Raw genomic sequence first — 22,530 nt, 5'->3', positions numbered from 1 at the left:
ACTTAATATTTTTAAAAATACTGTTTAGTTTCACTTGTTTCCTGCATGAGGGTGAGCTTTCATCGTAAAATGCATCTAATATCCAATATTCAGTTTATCAGGGAACCAAATAAGATTGTTTGCTTCTTTACTTATTTGCAATACCATTTTTCAGTGTTTCTTAGCTGGAAAACTCCCTAAAGCAGACATTTTCCTTATATCATTTTTATAGATATTGGCTTAAATACTATTAATGTCTGAACATATTTATCACATCACTGAAAAAATGGCTATTGAAAGAAACTCTGGTGTTTAAATACTAGATGCTAAAATATTTTCATGTTGAGTTGAACTGATAAGTGACCTCTAACCCAAATGTCTTGTAATCGTAAAAAACAGTCTTTTTTTGATTTATAATTTCACATGAAACACTTATTTTAATTTACTGCTCCTTGAAAGACTTAAGAATATTTGCATTGTCAGCAGCTTAAATTAACCACAGAAATGATAACTAAATAACTTCAAAAATTATAAGATTATTTAAGCATTTATGATGTACATAAGGTAATTAAAACCAAACTTTAGATGGGTTGGTTTTTCTACAGCTGGGGTCACTGCCTAAGTTGTGCAAAAGAATATGTTCAATTTTCAGTTGTAATGAGGAACATGGGTTGTTTTGATTCTTCATTTGTTTTGCTCATCTCTAGAGGATGCAGTTGCCTATATTAAAAAATGAACATAGGTTCTTTTGTGGAGGATAATAAAACGTGTAAGATAATACATGCCACATGCATATATGGTTGGCATATGGCTTTTCTTTGAGTATGGAATTGCTGTTCTTAGCTGCTATGGAACAGCCACATGGAAATGTTCATTATTAGTCAGTCACTTAGTAATGAGACCAATTCCTTTGATCGCATTAGTTTGATCATGATTATTCCATTTTACCTAATACATGTTATTTGTAAAGGTGGTTTCAGTAGATTATTCACTTGCAAAGGCATTTTGTGTCTTATGATTGTTTAATCAAAAGAAAAGAGAAATGCAAAATTTTCTTTTGTCTCATATTGAACGTATACAATACATAGTAAAAGACACAAAGTGGGGTTTTTCTTTTTTCTTTTACAATTTTTTAGAAAAACTAATGGCATTTGAGTTACAGATTTTTTTCTTTGTGTTGATATACTTAAAGTACTAATACATACTCTTGGAATGACTTAAAGAAATACTTATTTTGTGATATAGTTTGATATTTGGTAAAAGGACCACCTTTTTATTCAGTGAAAACTTTCACTCATCTCAGTTGTCATACTATAAAGTTTAAAGAATTATAGTAAGCCTGGCTATATTCAGGGCCCTATTCTTGGCTTTAAAGCTAAACCAAACCTAACCTAAGCAAACAATGCAATTTTTCCTTTCTAAAAAAAAAATTCATAAAAGAGAAACCATGAGACCACTCTTATTTGAACAAATAGATGAGCTCAAATAAGTGGAAAATGCAAAATTGGAAGATATATATTTAAATAAGTAGTTTCATTTAAATAGTGATAGCTAAGAATCATTTTTGCTTTCTCACCTGCCCAACGCCGCTTTTCCTTGGTACACTGTTCTTCACTAGTTCCAACGGTGTGGCCTCCAAAATCTGCACCTTATAGCTCTGTGGTCATGTGACCGAAGCTTGGCCAATCACAATGCCCATGTGCCTTTTCCTACTGATTGTTCTAGAGGTTGGTGTTATCCTAACCTGGCCAGTAAGAGTCAGACTTAGATGTTTCCATTTTGGGGTCTTGAGAAAAAGAGGTTCTGGGTTTCGAAGATGGAAAGAACTGGATGTAAATTGTAGCCAAGCAAATAAGCCAATCATAAGTAAGAGGAAATGAGTGCCTGAGAGGAAGTGGAGTTTAATTGCTTCACATCTCAGTTCTGATGGAACTCAGAGTTACCCCTTTCTCTCCAGTGTTCTTCCAAAATCCCTCTTTTTTTCTTACTCTTTAGTTTAAGCTGAAAAAGTCCTGTCTAGTGAAAGACAAGAATTCTTTATCAACATGGTATTTATTTGCACGTAAATGTGTTACTTCTAAAGCACTAGATAACTTCACTTAAATATTTCATGACTTCCTATAGATATCTTTATTTGAACAAAATTTGGTCCAGTTAAAGTATTCACTGATAAGGAAAAGGTAAATTTTATTTCTGCTGAATGATCAAAATCCCTGAATTAATACCATCCATTATTAGAACTGTGCAGCATTAATACTGATCTATTGAGGTAGTGTCCAAAATCTTGCTTGGTCTCTGGACCCAACTTGCATTATTATGTATTTTTTTCTCCCTACTTTTCAAATGAAATTCATTGGCCTATTCTATCCTCTTGAAATCATATTTTGCAGCCTCCTGGCTTCCCTCCAAAAGTCTTTCATTGTTTCACAAGCCATCCTTGTTTCCAATTCATCCTTTTTTATCCACTGTGTAAACTAGGTGGACCTGAATACTTAGGAAAAATGGAAAGCATTTGGTTGTTGTTAGACTAAGGATAGCTGACTCACACATGTAAAACATTAAAGAAACCTTACGAAAGTTTGAGTGATTTTTTTTTTTCTTCTGTTGTTGTTGTTTGGGGCTGTGGGGCATTTAACCACATCCTGCCATGCATACACTTGCTTTTCTTTCTTTATTACCAGGTATAGTTTAGGCTAAGAAAACAAACAAAGACAATAGTTTTATTTTCTTTTCCCAGCATTTTTATTGATTTATTTAAATGTAACATACAATACACTGTTCAGCCTTTTGGGAGGTTTTTGGGAGGTAGGAGGAGGGAGGGATTCTCTATCTTTATGAGGGATTCTTTATCTTTATCCTCAGAACCAACACTCAGATAGACACACATTTGTAGCTGACACACTTTGACATTGTGGCCAGGGGCCACACTTCCTGCAGAGGCAGTACTCCCAAAACTATGATGCTTTTTTTTTTTTAAACATACAACATTCAGGACTGGAGCTGCTTTTCCTCCAGTAGAACAATCCAGCTGCAAAGGGGACCAGAATTTTATCTCAATATTGGGCAGAGATGCCATTTTTAAATGCAAGAGAATCTCATTTCTCCTTACCAAACTGTTTTTGCCTTTATCTCTGTGGATGTGTGTGTGTGTGTTGAGGGGGAGAGGAGAGTGAGATGTTTTGTACTTTTGGTTTCTGCAAGCTTTGATACATTTTGCTAGAAGCTGTTTCAGTGTTTTGGGTACTATAATGATGACTGTTTACACACAGTCTCTTTGGTAATCTAAATGGCTATGTGAAATTCGAATCTAATTTGTGCCCTATTTGCTGTTACCGGGGTCATCTAATACTGTATTTGTATTTATCTCATCAAACATTTCATTTTGGTTGTGGGTGGTCCATGTTCATGTGTCAGGTACAATTATTATTTTAAAATAAAAGAACAAAGATAATCAAGTTCTGATAGGAATGCATCACATTATAGCTTTCCTATACACTCAGCTGCCAATTAATTTTTAACATACAGAGTCCAACCACAAAAATTCAACATTTTTAGAATCCCATCTGTCATAAAGCAAGTTGGAAGCCAGGTGCCATGAAATGCAACTTTAGCCATAAGCTAAAACACTCTGCCTCAAATGCATTTCTTTTGAAATCTCAACTTTTTTAAGGAATGAGAAAAATATGGGATTATTTTATGGGAAAGTTTCTTAATAAAGCTAATTCTTAAATAACAGATTAACTGAAAGTTCTGGTTAAGCATTGACACAATTAAGTTATAAGAGTGGATCACAAACACCAGCCTTTCTAGAGGTTAAACTTTAGTAAAAAAGACTCATTTAGTGAGTCTTTCCCTTGTACCAAAATACTGTGTCCAAACAATAAAAATAAACAGACCTTTTCAAAACAAGAAATATGAAGGTAAAAAAACTGCAGCATCAATATAATCTTATAGTTATCACTTAAAGTATTTAGAACAAATAGTATTTTTCTACACTTCTTTTTTATCACTACAGACACTGCAAATAAGGCTTATGTATTTATTTAGTGGAATACAATGTGGTGATGACTGGTACACGCATGTATTGTTTTTCTATACCTGCTCTAACAAATGAATTTCAATACGGTTACATTATCGAACCTTCCGAAGCTCTTTAAATTTACACAATGTAAGTTTTATTTGGTATTGTAAGACTAGATCATACAGCTTGAACAGGTTTCAGTATATAGTTACACATATACCAGAATATATTTGCTCAGTTTAAGCCCCTGGGAGAGTTGCACTTCATAACAAATTTCTTCATATTTCTTTGGGGGAGATGCACTATGTAGGACTTATACAGGGTTCTTAATATGCAGACAGCCTCTTCATCACTTACCATTGTGACATACGGCAAAAACTCATTAGTAAATAATGAGGCTAGGCTACTGAAATGTATCTAACAATAAATTCCCTTCTTTTAGTGTTTTCTTAGAGACCCATTGATGTAATGAAAGAGAAGATTTTGGCCTTCTTGTCTATTTGTTAAAAAAAGAAGCCTTAAGAGTGATAGATGTTTCTAAATGATTGCAGAGATCCCCCAGTCAAGCCATGCCACAGAACTGTCATATTTTTGTTAGTGGTTCTTATTGCAGAAGTGCAAATCAAGTCAACTGACAGTGCACGGGCACTCACACTGCTTCCCCAATCTCATCTCCTGTTCTTGAAGTGTTTGCCAAGTTTTGAAAACACTTTGTCATGAATGTGCACGTGGTGTGCTGCAGAAAAAGAAAAGGTAAATCAGAGGGCAGCTGCTGAGGATACTCTTTAAAACCCCAAAAGATATTTAACATCCTATTAAATAAATAACTTAGAGAGAAATAGAAAGGGATGAAGGCAGAATGCACAAGCATACCATACTATTTGTTTTTTTAGAACAGTTTTATACTAACATGTTTAGATTTTTAAATTCTATCTGATTCTTCCATGATGCCACTCCCAAAGCTTCTTTGGTTGTGCATATAATATGACCCAAGTGCTTTCCAGTAAATTCTTGTGTGTCTTACTGCTCATTGAATCACTAGGCTTGAATGAGCAGTGAAAGTCTTTGATATGAGTCCGTATTCCATAAATAACTTTCCCGAAGATCATTCAACAGATTGTTCCATGTCCTTTAAGTTCTGTCTCAGAGGTTAAAAAACAGGAACAAAAGCTTAACCAAAAACCCAGCCATAATGTTGTTTGCTTAGACATAATTTCCATCCCATTTGATCTGCTTATATCTCAATTATAAGGTGTGACACAGAACTAATTAAAAGAATGTCATATGTCAGCAGTGAGTACAGAAACCTTGAAAGACTTCCTTTCTTTCAAGCAAGCAGATATCTGCAGTGTGTCCTTGCCTTTTGAGCTGCTGTCTTCGTGAAGAATATCAACTATTTCTGACAAAAGAGCCTTTGGTTCTACTGTATCCACAAACAGTGTGCTCCTCTATGAGTGTACCACCATTGGAAGAAAATGAGCAGAGGTGTTTTTCCTTCGTGTTTTCTGTCCTCTCCTTGGAGCGCCTTTTCCATTCAGTGCCACGTACATTTGCCTCCCGTTGTGCTGCCAATTAAAGGACGCGTAGGTGTTGTATCCATTTTCCTCTATCCTCTCCTTCAGCTTACAGTCATTGTTGAATTCTTTCTGCAAAGGAAAAACAAAATCTTTTATGCCTATGTGGATGATACTTGATTCAATTTGACACAGACCATCAGAGAACTCCAGGTCAAGGATTTTGTTTTTTGTTGCCTTTAGACACAAACTGTGCACTTAATATACACCGTCAACAACAAAAGACTAAAACTCAACCACAAAACAGATTCTGCCTTTGAATGCTCACAATCCATTGTAGTCGATCATCATAACCACATATGCAGGCCCTTCTAAAAAGCTGGTATGCTTAGAATATGACATGGTTTAAGTCCTAGAATGAGGGTAAGAAGCAAACAATCTAATACGCCTTTTTTCAGAGTAATGATCAGGGGGGTCTCATGGGAAAAAGAGAATTACAGGAAATATTAATAAGGTGGGCTTATCAAGTTTGCAAATTATACCTATAAAATTCACAGTAAATACACCCACAATGATAAGAAATCAGATCTTATAGCAAAATCCTAATTGTTCTAGGTAACCAAGAGCCTGGGGAGGGACAGGGAGATGTCTTCCTCCATTTCAAATACCAGATTTCTCAAATTTATAAATTATTTACAATTTTCTATAATGCGGAATTGTGATAGGTTTTACTCCAAGGTCTAGGAATGATTAAAAATCAGGATATGAAACACTTTGCTTTGTGAATTACCATATCAAAGAAATTATAAACGTGGTGAGGAGCGCTGCACATATTGTGTGACCCTGGAGACTTTACCTGGGAAATTCCCCTCCACAGCCACAGTTCCTTTGGCTTCATTTCATGTGACCATGTATTTTTAAGGAGATCTTTTGGGACAAAATTTGATGTCTCATTCATTCTGTAAATACAGGGTCTCACTCTGGAGTTAATAATGAAGGGAAGGTACCTCACTAACCTCAAGCCTTTGGCTTCAGAAATGTCCTTCTTCCCTTGCACCTGCACTAAAGGAGTTAGGGAGCTATAGATCTGGGGCTTCTGCTCTCTAGTTCTATCTTCTCCATCCAATCCAAGGGCCTTGTATGTATCCTTCAGTTGAGGCCTCTGCTGGGCAGTTCAAACACTTTCTCTCACCTCAGGACTTTAAAAAGTTTCTATTAAATTCCCAATTCCTGGATATGTATATATTTAAATATCCAGGTTTCTGTTAGCTAGATAATCATTTCAAACATTATCAGAACCATCATACACTGGCATATTTTATGTTAATGTTACTAGTTTAAACTTTGTTTTATGGAATTTGTCCTGTACAATATTTAAATGTAACAAATGATGATTTATTTGGTTGAAAGTAAGAAGGAAAGGTAAATTATTTAAGATTAGGATTTTAATACAACAAAAAATTCCACATTAAAAGTATAAATCCTTCTTATTGGTTTACTTTTTTCTGTTTATCTTAGTTTGTGTAAAACTATATAGTTTTCAAAGCAGAGATTTTTTATATGGATAATTATATTTATTTCATAAGGTGGGGCCATTTAGAGACAGTGGGAGGATTAAGATTATTTCAGATGATTTTATATTTGAAATAGAGCTATGTATAGAAAAGTAGCAGTGGATGCTTAATTATTTTTCCTTCAAGAAATAAATTTACAGAGCAATGTTTCTTGAAGTAAGGTACTTCATTCATATACTTCATATATATATAATCTCAAATGTTATATTAGAATCTCTGGAGGAGGGACCTAAGAATATCATTTATAGCATTTAGATGAATCACAAGTATTAAAGTTTAAAAAAACTAAGCTAGAGAAACATCTTAAAAGTAGGGTTTGGGTGGTTTAGAAAAAAAGTTGAATTTCCTTAGGATACCTGTTAAATTTCTTTGGTTCTTAAATCATGCCCTGTGAGGGCCTGTTCTATTTAAATTCAGTTTTACAACTTATTTTCCTAATTCCATTAATCAGGAGAAAACTCAGAATACAATAGATGCATTGTTCAGAGAAGGAATAATAAAAATATAAGAAAGAGATACATTTCTCAAAAGGGAATAGAGGAAAATATGCAAGAGATTTAGAATATACAGCTGATTTAATCAATCACTCTGGTATTTGCCTAACTGATTGTTTCAAGAAGGCTTTTGGAGTAAATGGAAATTAACTGAAAAAAAGTGATGATATGAGTTATCATTTGATATACAGAATTATATTGGGTGTGTACTCATACATTTTGATGGTATAAGCCTTTAGATGCAGAGTTCCTATCATATCCTATCCCTGAGCAGGATATTCAGTTGAGTAGATTTTTCATGTAATTTGAACAAAACATAAAATTTTATTCTTCCCGGTGGCAATGCAAAATCACAAAAACAGAGCACCATGGTTAGAGGATGGGCTTCTTTCTGAGACATCCGGAAGTGGAGTATAGGCTGTGGTGGGCTGAGCCCCTAGAATAGGTGGATTTATGCATTGTACAGCTCTGTGCTCTAGGTGGTTCTAGGGGCTGAGGCTATAGTCGGGGACAAGGCAGACACTGCCCTCTTGACGCTCATAATCTATTGGGAGAAAACAGTCAGCAATAAACAAATCAGTGAGAGAAAATCAGATAAATCTCTTGCAGATAATGAAAATGGGTGGATGTGAGAGAAAGCAATTGGGCATCTAGTTTGGTTATAGAGATGGAATGAAATAATATCCATACCATAGGGCTCAAGAGACAGCATAGCACAGAACATGAACTGTGTTGTGAGAGAAGAAAAAAAGGGGAAAGTGGGAGGAAAAGTATTAAATATTTTCATGACACAGTTTATTTGAGAGTTACCCATTTTTCCTTGATGTCACCTTTTTAAAGAAGTATGCCTTATCAGTTAAAATTATTTAAAAATTTTATTGAAATTAAAATGGTTTACATTTTTCTCTCAATCTAAATCCATATTAGGGGTCTTCACTTTAATGCTTTGGTTTTGACTAATTGTATCAGTATCTCATTAAACCTGGTCCTCTTGCCCAGTAATTATGACATATAGTAGATTAAGCAGGGATTCAGTCATACTCATTGAAAAGAAAAACAAAAAAAAATCTTCAAAAGTGATTATGCTGTGGACCCCCAAATGGAAACATTTTTTAAACTGACCCATCACTCTTGCAAGCTCATTCATTAGCAGAGCAACACATAATAGCAAAACTTAACTTCCTTTGAACCACCCCGCCCATTATCAGCATGTAAAAAGCATGTACCTTAGCCAAAGGGACTGATCCTAAGTGTGCCTGACTCCCCAATTACAAGTGGACCTGATGTGAGTGAAATACAAGGTTCTTCTGTAATAATAGCCATGGTTTTCAAATTATGGTTATCAAACCTGCAGCATCAGGTTAAAATTGCAGACTCTTAGACCCTGTGAGATCCTTACTGAATCAGAAAATCTGGGAGTGTGTTTTAATTAATCCTTCCAGTGATTCTGATACATAGTCAAGTTTGAGAGCTGTTGGCTCTAGACAGGCTCTGCAGTCATCCTTATGCTAATGAATAAAATAAGTTTATTTATACATTTTAAAGTGGCATTCTTAATACTTGCTATGAAACACAGGAATATATGTACCCAAAGCACTGGCTGGCTACCAGCTCCGTAATTGAATTAATGACTATTCTCTAGGTAAATAAAAATCTGGACTTCATTGAATAGCACACAAAATGATGATTTTCTTGGTATGTCTCCCTGTTTCAGATTTTAATAGAATACAAAACACCAAGCCCCTGTTTTATCTTCAGCTATAACACACACATAATATATGGTTTTTTTACTCAATTCGAGATCTTGGTTTTCAATGATTCTTCTCCAAGTTGTTTGCAGTGCGTGATCACATGCTTCCCCACGAGTATGACCGGTTAGCTGTTCAGAACATTGGCTGACAAATGCCAGCAACAGCCTATGTGTTAGACTACTGGGTCACCAACAGAGATCAGAGAGCTGGAAGAGCTGCTTTGCCAGCCTTAAACTCTGGTGACCAGCCCAGTGTGGTTCTATTTACTGGCAAAAGAATGATAACAAAGCTATTCAGTATCTGGGGGAAATGTTCCAAAACTATGGTACTGATTTACTGCAGTGGCTTTTGAAAATTAAAGCAGAATACTTACTGAGCCATAGAGTTTCCCCTTCTTGTTCATGGCTAAGTAATAGTTGCTGTTAATGGCTTTGACAGCAACAACTCCGATTTCCACTGAAGTTATCTCCAGGATACCTAAAACATACAACAAAAAAGATTAAAGTTTAAAAAGTCACATAAATTTAGTTGAAAGAAAGAAAAATCAGAAGAAATATTGAGTTTAATTTTTGATGGTTCTAAAATCAAAAGATTAAAAAACCCCAAACCTCTTTCAATGTATCTAAAAACCCAGCAGCTATATAGAAACAAATAGCCTTTAAAGGAATTCCCCTACATTTTACTCTAACATGTAAGGGGAAGTATTGTTTTAATTAGAATGCTTCCTTCGCTAACTCTGCATTTTCAACTCCATAAATATTGAAACAACACTATTCATCTTAGCCTAGATTTCACAAAAACTTATCAGGGCACACATCTGTACTATGGTATTAAGTTAAATCTATAGCATATGTCAATAATATGCTAGATTTACCTCAGTCTGTAAGAACAGTGGTAAACTATTTCTTCTTTGTAGGACACTTAGATAAACTAAATCTCTTGGCTACATTTAACTGATAAATTCATTTTTGGAGAATGTGTTGACATTCTAAAATACAGAAAGACCAATCCCAACATCAACATTGTCTTTAAATTAGCAGAATCACTTTTTTTGCACTGGGAAAAAAATCCATCAGCATTTTAAAACTGCTTATGTCTCCATTTCATTTGTAAAAATGGGCAATATAACAGTACCTCTTTCATAGTCTTGTTGTGAGGATTAAATGAAATGATAAATATAAAATAACTAGAACTTACCTAGAGCTTAATGCCTCCTTAATTATTATTAGAAGGAAGTTTTCTAACAGTTCTAGATTTTGGAACTTCTTCAATAAGCTGTATAAATCCAAAACAGAACATACAGATTCCCATTGGCTTAGCCCATAAAATCTGAAAGTTGATTGTGTTTACCATTTATCATGCATTACCTATTACAAGAAACACCATCCTAAATGTGGTTGACAAATAGTGTTCATATTATTTCCATGGGGAAAGAGTGGCTTGTTCTTAAGATTTGAATACTTTCTTTCCTCCTCTACCTTCAGAGCTTGATGAGCCATGTGGAGGCCAGTAGACATCCTTGAGTTCCCCCATTGCAAAGCTGACATGACCAGAGAGACTTGTGCCAGCCCTACATGCCGTTGGCCATTCTGTCCATGCATCCTGTAAAAAGTCTCTAATCTAATGTAGCACACCCTCTCATTAACAGAGATAGATCTCAATTGGCAATCTCAAACCAAGGGAAGATTGTGAAGTCTCAGTATTCTTAACATCCTGTTTCCTTATCCTGGTAATTGCCTTCAAGGTATGAACAAATACACATTTTTTTTGCATATTTTAATAAGTATTTTTCTCGTAGTTTATTTCTTTAATTCTCACAACACTCCTCTAAGAAGGTATTATTATTTCCAATTACAGATGAAAAAATGGAGGATATTGAGGTGATATAACTCCCACACAAGATGAGAAAGTGACATAGGTCAACAATGATGGATCTAACACCTAAGCGTCTGACTTTCAGATTCTCTTGCTCTCCATCACATGTCCTTACTCTTTCCCATTCTCACAAGGAATCCTGCGGGAAAGCTGTCTGACAAAATTACCCAAGGTGGTTGTAACTTCTGGGGGGAAAATCCTGGGGCAAAATACCTTTGAAACCAAGAACAGTCAAAGGGAGAAATAAAGTGGGAGAAATCTGTTTATCGCTTACAAACAGTCGTCCACTTCTGCTCGCCCATGTCTGTCATGACCCAGCTGCAGAAAAAAGGGGCCCCACCTAACCTCTCAGATCCAGATATGCTCTTGCTCCCTCTTGTAATTACCTATTGATATGAAGATGGACTACTTCTCTCCACCCCTTGGAAACACCTTCTGATATGGTGATGCACAAAGGCCAGGAGAGAGATTCTGGAAATGTTGCAATTTTACCCACAGTAGTAGTCTTTAATAGGCATGCCACAGAGGGTAATGTCTGAGTCAGAGAAGGAAATCTAACATACTATATTTAATTTGTCACAAGTAGGACATACAGAGCAAGGCAAGAGGTAGAAATTTGGGGCAAAATATTTAGACTGGTATTTTTACTTTGCCTAAGAGGCAACTAAGCCCTGTCAGCAAGTTGCAAAGTGTTCTCTGTGTAGGCTTTTGTAACTGGCAATTGTTAGGATGAAAAGAATGAAGGATGATTTCAGCCAAGAATAAACCAAAACTTTTGAAGGTGAACAGGAAGTCCTGGGATTAAGCTATAGTAACAGACTGAGTTGACAAAAGGAAAAACATTATGATATAAATATTGCCAAATCCTTGACTGGTAATTTTAAGAATGCATCGCACATGGCAGATCATATTTAACTTCGAAACCCCTGCATCTTTCTTTCTATTTTGCACAAAATAGGAACTCAGTATTCAAAGATTCCATCAATGAATTAACCATTTTTCCCACTCTCAACCAATTAAGTCTACCTTGAAAGGTTTATTATGCTTCAAAACAGAAAGAGGGAAGACCTAGGTGATTTAAGGGCCTTTCATATTCTGAAAATAATTTTTTGGATATACCATCTGTCAGCAAATTATGATTTGATAATCTTGTAGGTAATAGACAATGCCTTTTATGATAAGCACCTGTGAATATGAGAGTGACCTTCTGAGGGACTCAAGTCTAGAACACCTGTCTATTTTTTGGAAGGATTTTCTTCAGTGTTCTATGTTTTTTGGTGAGGAGGATCAGTTTTTAAAAAGTACTTATGGAAAGGAACACCAGAATTTTGTTTGAGGGCTGTTAGATTAATAACTAATAGTTCTGTACATGTGTACTTTGATGCAAAATTAAATGCCAATTGAAGAACAGGATTCTAGGATAGAGTGAGAGAGCATAGAGGGTCTCTTTGAATTTCTTACAATTTATGTGTATCTACAATTATCTCCACACTAAAAGTTATAAAAATTACTGCTAACTCCTGAAAATTATATCATCAGTAAAAGGGAACGTAAAAATTATATTTCCCATTCACATGTAAGGTATTTTGTAAACTTAAATATACATTCTTGTAGTGAAATACCATTATTTATATTAAGTTGTAACTACATCAGTTTTGATGTCTCTGAAGAGATGGATGTCCCAGGTGGTATAATCTATTTAAGGGCTTTTGGACTGTTTCATTCAAACACGTAGGAGAAGACTATGATGAGTAGAGATTTTCTTTAGGATATGGGAATATGAAATCAAATAAGTTAATGGCTCTCCTCTTAGAAGTCTGTGTTCTATTGTGAATAAAAGACAAATACACAGTGTATTACAATCAAACATATCAAGCAGTAGTAAGAGCTAAGATGGAAGGCAGTGGAGGAAGATGAAGGCAGTCCATATGGGCTAGGGTGTCAGGGCACACTTACTATTATTGGACATGAGCCCTGAACTGTGTTTTGAAGATTGAGTAAAAAGCATCAAGGGGAAATATGGGAAGATCTGAGCCAAAGAATTAAGGTGAAGCAGTATGGTGTTTTCAGAAATATCATCAGAGGTTGGTTTGCCAACTAGAAAACAAAGAAGAACACCGGAGTTTGTGAGAAGTAAGGTTGGGGAGTTAAGTCAGACTCAACAATCAGTCATCTGGGGTAGAAAAAAATCCTTAGATTTTGGCAAATAAGAATTATTTCATCTAAAAATATCTAACTTTAAAAAGCTGAAGAAGCCAACATTTAGCAAATTCCTTTAAGTAAATAATAGTACTCTATAGTTTATTTGAAGTAATATTTGAAATCCTAAATAGTGCAGTTTGATAAATCAACATTACAAGTGATTATTAATCCTATTAATGGGCTAGTTCTACTTTCTCCATAACATGCATCTGATCACCATAGTAATGGGGATGATTTTACAAACTGATGAACTGCAAAAGGAAATAATCTATAAGACAAAAATTTTATGGAATTCACCTTTTCATTTCACTTGCAGGGCCTGAGTTATGTTCTGATGAATCTTTGAGTGGCTAATCTGAGGAAGGTTATTTATAAGTGTCTTTCCCAGTTTATGCTTCTCGCACCTCTCTAGGAGAGAAGGATCTGATCCACTAGCCCTCCAGCCATCATGTGGGACCAAGACTGGCACCAAGACTATTTCTCTTTTTCGGCAAACAAGCTATTGGCCTGGATGGCAACTTTCTCCTTAAATATACATATATTTTTTATGGACACAATAGTAGAAAGTGAAAGGCAAGTAGAATTTTAATAGAATGGATACAGACAGAGGGAAAGCTAGACATAAAAAATAAATGCAAAATCCTATTATCCTCTCCTAGGTAAAAAGAACATGGATATGTAAAGGAATCATTATTTGAGTAAATTAGTTTGGCTAGTGTGCAGGGTTTGTGTTAGCTCTCACCATGGAGGATGCAAAGACAAACTTGAAGAGAGAGTCTTTACCTTCAAGGAGTTTTAAAACTTGGTAGGGTAAGAACATTAATAATTAAGTTAATTACAATACAAAGAACATATATCATATGAGAGAGAAATTGTGTTGCCATGGCTTTACATTGTAAAGTTACTGTCCTCAAGAAGATGTTTGGTTTTTGAGGTGAACCTTTCAAGAGTAGGATTTTAATAGGTGGGTATTTGGAAAGATGAGGGGAATATTCTAGGCAGAGGAAAGTGACAGAGAAAGGCATGAAGAAAGAAGGGAGTTCAGTGTGTGCTTAAGCCACAGTGGGCTCTCCCAAACTGTTGTGCTTCGTGGGGGCTACTCTTGGATAAACTAAGGATTCTGCCTCATTGAGTAGCAGTGGTGCCTCCCCAAGTAAGGAACATACTTTTCAAAAAAATTTGTTGTGGAATTTGGAAGCAGCTCAATAAATGTCAGAGCCTCATGAATTTAGAATCAGTCATGTCTGTTACTTTTCTCTAAACATTTTAACTCAAGATAGTTTATAATACTCTTTAGTTTGATCATTTTAGTCAATGTGCTAAAACATCTCATGATTAATATACTGTAGTATACAAATTCCTAACATCTGTAAATCTTTCTCATGAATTGTTTTCAAGTGTCCCAAATGGATCTATTATATCCTGATACAGAAAAACTTAAGGAGCTGTCCGGGATGGTGATTACATTCACACTGTATACCTCAGAGATTCTATTGCCATACCCAAGATTTTGGGGCTAAATGACTCCAAATGTGGTCTTCAGTTCAGAATCTCTATGGGTCTTGTATCCTTAACTGTGTATCTTTCTCAAAGAACTATTGCAATCACAGTGGCCTTCATCTAATTTTTTTTTAAGAGCAGTGCCTAGTTTTTACTGTGTGTTCAGTTAGTGGTTAGTCCCATGGCTGGTTGAGTAAAGGAAAACTGGGTATTCAGTAAATACAAAATTTTTTTCTTTTGACAGTACAGTCATATGTGCAAAACCTTGTGATGAATTAATAATACCACATTGAAATAAATGAAAATAAAAGTAAAAGGAAATGCCAAAATGTGTATGGTTTAAAGGAAAAGTCAGTGAATTACAAAATATAAGTGTTAACATTTGTAGGTAAATTATTATAAATTTGAAACTCCTTTAAATGTTCTAAATGATATATGTATGGTTCTGCAACTTTCATTATTAAAATTGTGATAAAAGGGATCTCAAATATGTACCTGAAAGGCTATCTAGTTTGTGAGGTTGCTAATTAAGTGAACATTCTTGCTTAAGAGAAGCACCATTTGTGGTAGGTTTAGTTTAAACATAGTAGTAGCACAAAAATCAAGAACTGATAAAGCCTCTCATGTGTCATATAGTTTCAAGTCTCATTCATATTTCACTTAATCTTCACAAAATATATCAGGTAAGCATTTTATTCTATAAATGTTAAAACAGCCTTGGAGAAATTAAGTAAATTGGTGGGGATAATACTCACTGGGGTATGATAGACTCAGTGTTTGGATCCAAAACCCATTTTCTTTTGACTACCTCAGGCCTTATTGAATAAATTTGAAAATAGCAAAATAACAAAGGCAATGCTAAAGATAATTTTACCTATTTTAAATATTTGTCTCCATATTCTAGCAAACACTTGAATTTTAGGTTTCAAAAGTATTTTAGGAAGGCATATTGTTTAGTTAAACACAAGAGGATTAACTTACTCATACATTAATTTTCTAGATAACTTACCAGTCTTAGAATTTACTTATTAAAAAATAATTTACCACCTAAATCTTCAAGTTCACTCATTTCCTTGTTTATATAAGGAGATTACTGATCAAAATTTAATGTTTTTCTTGATGACTCAGGGTTGTCAACTTTAGCTCTGATGACTTTCTCTGCTGTGAAAGTAGAATGTTCTCAGGAGATCCTGAGTAACCTACATGAAAACAAGCTGATAGACTAACATGTAATTTTGTTAGACTTGAGTCAAAAATATGGGCAAAGTTTGGCAATGCTCTTCTCTGAGTACGGGACATGAGGTTTTGTATAGAAACCCTAGGATCTCTTCTTGATAGGTTCTCAGTTATATTCCAGAGAATGGACATCTACCCAAATGTCATGTTAAAATTCTTGGGGAAACATAAACACATTTACCTTTATGTCTAGAAAAAGCTACCTTAGTTTTACCTTTTATGTCTATGATGACACAAATGTAGCGATTTTTCCTATGTTGTAAAAATTAGACAAATTTGCAAATGATCTAATGGTATATAATTTTGCTTCATAAATACTGGTGTTGACAAAATTATACAGCAATTATTTCAGCTGGTAGGTAGTTCATTTACACCATTTAACTTGTTGAGAACATGATTCCAAACATGATTCTTGATAGTGAAATGCTACTCTACATCTAGGAAGTCCAATAGATTCTAGGTCTGTGTATGATCATGTCTAGAAAAAATACATAGCAGTTTTAAATATCTAAATAATTTCCATCATAATAATTAGAAATCTTTCAAATAACAGTGTTTTCTCCTGTCTTTAAAGTGAGACAGAGCTAAATTAAGTGAAGCCTCAACACATTATGTGAACTGTTGAACTCCTACACAGCACAAAGGACCTTCCTGAACTCTTGTGCTAAAAGACTTAAGCAAACGTTAGCCTGGCTTCCACCTGCACTAGCCTGTGTCCCTAAAAATGACACCAAACCCTGTGCTGAGTCTTTGCATTAGTAAACACAGTGCTGCCAAACTGAGTATTGTACATTGTCCCAACCCACCTTGTCAGACCATTTTCAGTAGTTCTCCATTTACTCTCTTCTATAATTTTTTTTTCTGCCTAATCTCTAGCCTCTTTTTGTCTCATCCTTTTCTCTTCTCTGTAATCCCTCTTTGTTCCCTATCTATTCTCACTTAAAACCCTCAGTTACCTTTGTCTTAGCTTGAGTTCAGCAGTCTCGCTCCCTGAGGGCAGTCATCTGGATAAAATCCTTTTCACCACCTTTAACACTTGTCTGGTGCTGGGTTTTGTTTGTTTGTTTGTTTGCCTGACAATTCCATAAACTCAAAGAAGTCTCATGGTGATTATGGAATGGAAAACTGTCACTGAATTCATGGTTTGCATGTACCCAGTAAAATAGTCCACAAGTGGTTAATGTAAAAAAGAAGAGGATGAAGAGCCCTCCCGCCGAAGTAGGGAAGAGGGAGCGCTGTGACCTGGAGCCAGGCCTGCTATGCAGGATACTAGCAATATAGTTTCTTTAACATGGAGTTAAGAAAGTCCTTTGGAACTGCTGCTGAGATGGTTGATGGAGGCTCTGCAAAGGATGAAATCTTGCCCATTATTTCTTTCAAAATTGTCTTCAATCACAGAATAATGTATCATGTGCCAGATTCACTTGATAAATACACTGTCTTCTTGACATCATAATTATTTGGTGTCTACTTCAGAATATCACTACATTTCTCAAGCCCTGCCCAACAATGTGATGGTATTTGGAGGTGAGGCCTTTGGGACGTATTTAGGTTTATATGAAATCATCAATCTGGGGCCTTCATGATGAGATTATTACCTTTATAAGGTGAGACACCAGAGAGCTAACATCCTCTCCTCTTTATGGGAGGACACAGCAATAAGGCAACCAGCTGCAAGACAGGAAGGGAATCCTCACAAGAACCTGACCTCCTGGCACCCTGATCTTGGACCTCCAGCCTCCTGAAACTGTGATAAAATAATTTCTGTTGTTTAAGCTACTCAGTTAATGGTATTTTGTTATGGCAGCCTCAGCTAACTAATATAATCCTAGTTGTACTGAAATTGATATGTAATTCTAACCCAGTTACTCTCACAATCCTAGGATGAATTTTGTAGATACAGAAAGTATTATTTTAAAATGCGTTTAAGAGTTAAAGGAACAAAAATGAATAAACTATTTTTAAAAAACTTATTTTAAAAACTATTATGTAATTACACTTAATCTTTGAACAACGTAGGTTTGAATTACATAGGTTCACATATATGCAGAGTTTTCAATAAATATATTGGAAACATTTGGGAGATTGGAGATAAAAAACTCACAAACTGCATAGCCTAAAAATATCAATAGAATTAATAAAAATCTAGGTATGTCATGAATGCATATTTGTAAATACTAGTCTATTTTATCATTTGCTACTATAAAATCAACAGTAGGCTATTAGTAGTTGATTCAGGAAGTCAAAAGGTATATGGATTTTTGACTGTGTGTGAGTGGGTGATCTGTGCCTCTAACTTCTGCATTGTTCAAGGGTTAACTGTATAATAAAGACTATGATATTAGCAAAGTGATAAACATGTAAATCAATGAAATAAAATAAAGAACTCAGAAATTCCTCAAAAAAAAAAAAAAAAAAGAAGAGGATGGGTTTTTGAAAACCTATGTAATTGTATATTGCTATGTGTTAAGAATAATGGGAACAACAGCAACCTTTGTGGGATTAATTTTATTTTTTGTATTACCTATTTATTTTCCCATCTCTTTTCTCTCCCTTTTACCCTCTCTCTCGCTTCACACACACACACACACAAACACACACACACACACACACACACACACACACACACACACACACACACAGTGAAGCAGCTAATACAGACATACACAATTTTAAAAAGGGAGCAGCAAAGTCACATTTAATGTGATGAAATTAATAGCAGAGTTTAGGTGCAAATGAAAGGGAATTAAGTGGTAGCTCTGAAAGAAAAGAACTTGGCTAACACTCTTAGCTCTGCTACTTAACTAGCTGTGTAACTTGGATAAATCAATTATGCTCCCTGTATCCTCATTTCCTCATTTACAAATTGGGACTAATTGCCTACAGCTCACAGGATTGCATAGAATCATGGAAAGTGGGTATTGAACAGGTATTTACTGTGCGCTGAAACAGAGTGGTGGCAAGTTAACTAAGTCTTTCTATACTAGCAGCTGTCAAGCTTGAGTATGCATCAGAATCATTTGGAAGGCTTGTTTAAACACATATTGCTGTGATTTTTGATCTAGTAGATCTGGGATGGGGGTGGAGAATTAGCATTTCTAGCAAGTTCCCAGGCAATGCTGATTCTGCTGGTCCAAGGACCACACACTGTTCTACATACTACAATTCAGAATCAGAGCAGACCTTTGATATAGAAAAGCATTGGCAGAAATGTGCAGAGAAGCAGACCACAAATAGGAAAAGACACAAATAATGTTAGCAGCTTAACATCAAAGAGAAATTTTTAAAGACTATGGAAAGACATATGGGGTTTTCTTTTGCTTGTTTTTGTTAAGTGTGGGACTCAACATTTGCATAACTGATAATGTAGATTTGGAATTTGTGTGCAGATATACTACACTGCTGCCTATGGCCAGTTTTTTAAAGATCTGCAATAAGATTATTATCAGAATCTTAATTTTCTTCTCAATAAGACTGTAGAAATGTTGGTGGGAACTTGTGCTTTCAATTACTCCTTTAAGTATTTTATACGCATTCTTATAGGGCTAATTATGTTGACACTCTAAGAATTAAGGGATTATATAGCCCTTTTAAATTATACTGATTGCCAAGAAATTGCTTTAGTAGGGATTCACTTGTTCCTTCACCCTCCACACAGAGTTAAAGGCATATATTTGCTCTTGAATGATTTCACCACCCTTGAAAGGTAGATACCAGAGTGGGCTACTTTGTACTATTATAGACTCCAACTGCCTTTTCAGCATAATGTAATAGAGCTATTTAGTTTCTCTATCAGCTACAGTTCTTTCAGATACCCTTGACATTCATTTAGAATTGCAGACAGAAACAGGACCTGCATTAGCAGAAAATCCTTACCATCTCTAAATCAGACACATCATTCCCAATTTGCTACAGAGCCAAATGACCTTTTACATTAAAAAAAGCTCTGGTACTTTAAGTCATAGGATAAATGCAGTGATGAGCTTGGCCTTATTGATGAGTACAGTGGCATATTCTAGAAAACTTCTCAGTTCAAGGCTTTATTTAATAGACCAGTATTGTAATTTAACCATTGACACTGAACTAACATTAAAAGTATCAGAAACTAGCAACAAGAGCCAATCACTGCAATCTTATTGCTGCTGGAAAAATCTATAGAGAATGTAAAATAATACTAGAAATTTGTTATGCTCTAATAAAAGCACACCAAACTCCCCAAATTAGATCTTTTATTATAAAGAACCATAGGTAGGCATATTAATTATAATACTACAAACTGTAAAAAACCTAAGTCATTATAGTTTATTTTGAGAAATAGCCTATGTTCCATCAAAACTTCTGATCAGTCTAAAGCACAAATTTCAAAGCCTCAAAATTAGTTAAAATTATTAAATAAGAAAACCTAGTCTCTTTTTTTTCTTTAGTAAGAAAAGTTCAGATCATTTAAGGTTAAGACAAAGCTAGGTCTTAGCAAACTGTAGAGTCTGAAGAGCTTGATGAAATCTGGAGACTGTCTGGTTCATCTGATTTTCTTCTGTGACAGATGACACTGGGAGACCCAGGGACATTGAGGGACTTACCCAAGCACCTCTAGAAAATTACTTACAGCCTTAAATAAATAGTTAAAACATGTTCTTTCTACCACATCATGAGGCTCTGATAAACATTTACAAACTGTTGGCAGCTAGGCAAAGATTTCATATCTACTTAATGTTTTAAAGACTAATTTATCTTGTTTATAACACTGAAACAATTCATTCTAGTTGAGCTTGACCATTACACATTACTTATAAAGGAAAAAAAATTTTTAAGTTAACATAAAGGGTTAGAGGAATTAATTCATGGCATAGTTCACTAAATGATCATCATGTCAATGTAGATATCTATCCTAAAGATACTTCTATAAAATGTCTACTACATTCACTAAAGGTTTTATGAATTTCTTTAATACAGTTAAACACAATATAGAATACCTTTCCTCCTCAATTTATGAAAGGGATAAAATGGGTGAGTGGAGCATATCTTGATGTTGTGTTTCTGGCAAGAAAATATCTTCCCTGATGCATCGAAGTGTTCACAGATTAGCTAAGCATGAACAGCCCTAAGTAGTTAGTTTAAATACTTAATGTAGAGCAAGTTTTAGGATTCAAGCTCAAGGTTGCTTTGAACATGTGTACAACTGTAAATTTGCCAACCTTTAAACTTCATATGGAATTAAATGTTATTAGTTTCTCAACTCTTTGAAAGATTCTGTATTACTTAGTGGGAAGTTATAATACTTGTTAAGAAATAGAAATGCTACTGTTGTTATGTGTATTTTTGTTTGTGCAAAAAAACAATTTGCCCATTTTATATGCTTGCCAAACTGAAACATTGATCCATTTGCCATATATAAAATTATGTATTTCTGTAATCATGAGATTGGCAATAAGGAATCCTGGTTTCTGCTTAAAGGGGGATGTTTAATCAAGATACTCAGGAAGCTTATGTCCCTCTGGACAGAAGGTGGCCCTTCTTGGCCATACACATAGGTGGAAGTGATTCTTAATCCCCTAAATTCATGGAACTGCCCTGCCATTGTCATAACACATAGCTGGCAAAGAAAACACATCTCTTAAGTTGGTAACAGAAGACAGCATCACATATTCAGTTTGGATCACTAGTAAAGCACACAACCAGGATTTTTCAGAGCACATTGGAGGAAATACTTTATAGAAATTAATGTAAAGGGTTTTCCTAGTACTTTAAAAATGGTATTTGGAGACAGCATAAAAGCAAAGATTGGAGCTCAGTGTAAGAGACATTTGAATTAGTATAGACAACATGGGAAAACAACATAAGACTAGCAGGAAATGTTCTAAGAACAGATAAAATTAACAACTACATGTGAGTGTAAAGGTGTTACTTTTTCTTTAGTGAAATGCAACTACAGATTGATATTAGAACCCAACATATAATCTTTATTGTTCTTTGTAATTATACATGGGAAATGGAATGTTATATGTGTTTTTAAACTCTCATTGAATATTTTTGTTGTTTTCATTAATTCTTGAGTTAATAAGCTATCTGTAAAGAAATATTAGACAAAATGAGTTCTTCTTTGCCATATCTGTTTTCCCATGGTGGACAATGACCAGGAGTTATCTCAATATCACATCTTATTTAAAAATCAGTGCTTAAATTTGTTTAAACGAGTATGCTTTTGAGAAGGTGCACATAGTCTTTAAAATAAAATATGATCCAGCTGATTCAAGTTTGAAAGTGAAAACTGATGGGTAAGGGAGGATTATATATAAGTGGTGGTCCCCATAATCAACAGAAACATTAGGAGAGGTTTAAAAAATACCTAGATGCAAATGTGTGGAGAACATATATATATCTTTC

At 34.9% G+C, this 22,530-nt stretch overlaps 1 protein-coding gene across 1 annotated transcript in view; it reads right to left on the bottom strand.

Annotated features, from left to right (window-relative positions):
- Window positions 1-2,697: 2,697 nt before the first annotated feature.
- FGF10 (fibroblast growth factor 10) overlaps window positions 2,698-22,530 on the bottom strand; it is an 81,110-nt gene continuing 61,277 nt past the window's right edge. The window contains exons 2-3 of the mRNA XM_036910935.2: window positions 9,707-9,810; window positions 2,698-5,646 (exon numbers count right to left, since the gene is read on the bottom strand). Of these exons, the coding sequence (XP_036766830.1) occupies window positions 5,449-5,646; window positions 9,707-9,810 (302 nt within the window). The 3' untranslated portion in view covers window positions 2,698-5,448. The remainder of the gene's footprint in view (window positions 5,647-9,706; window positions 9,811-22,530) is intronic.

This window comes from Manis pentadactyla, chromosome 2 (genome assembly GCF_030020395.1).
Source record: "Manis pentadactyla isolate mManPen7 chromosome 2, mManPen7.hap1, whole genome shotgun sequence".
NCBI classification, from domain to species: domain Eukaryota; kingdom Metazoa; phylum Chordata; class Mammalia; order Pholidota; family Manidae; genus Manis; species Manis pentadactyla.
The sequence above is the reverse complement of the archived record's forward strand: the minus strand, read 5'-3'. Positions and strand labels throughout refer to the sequence as shown.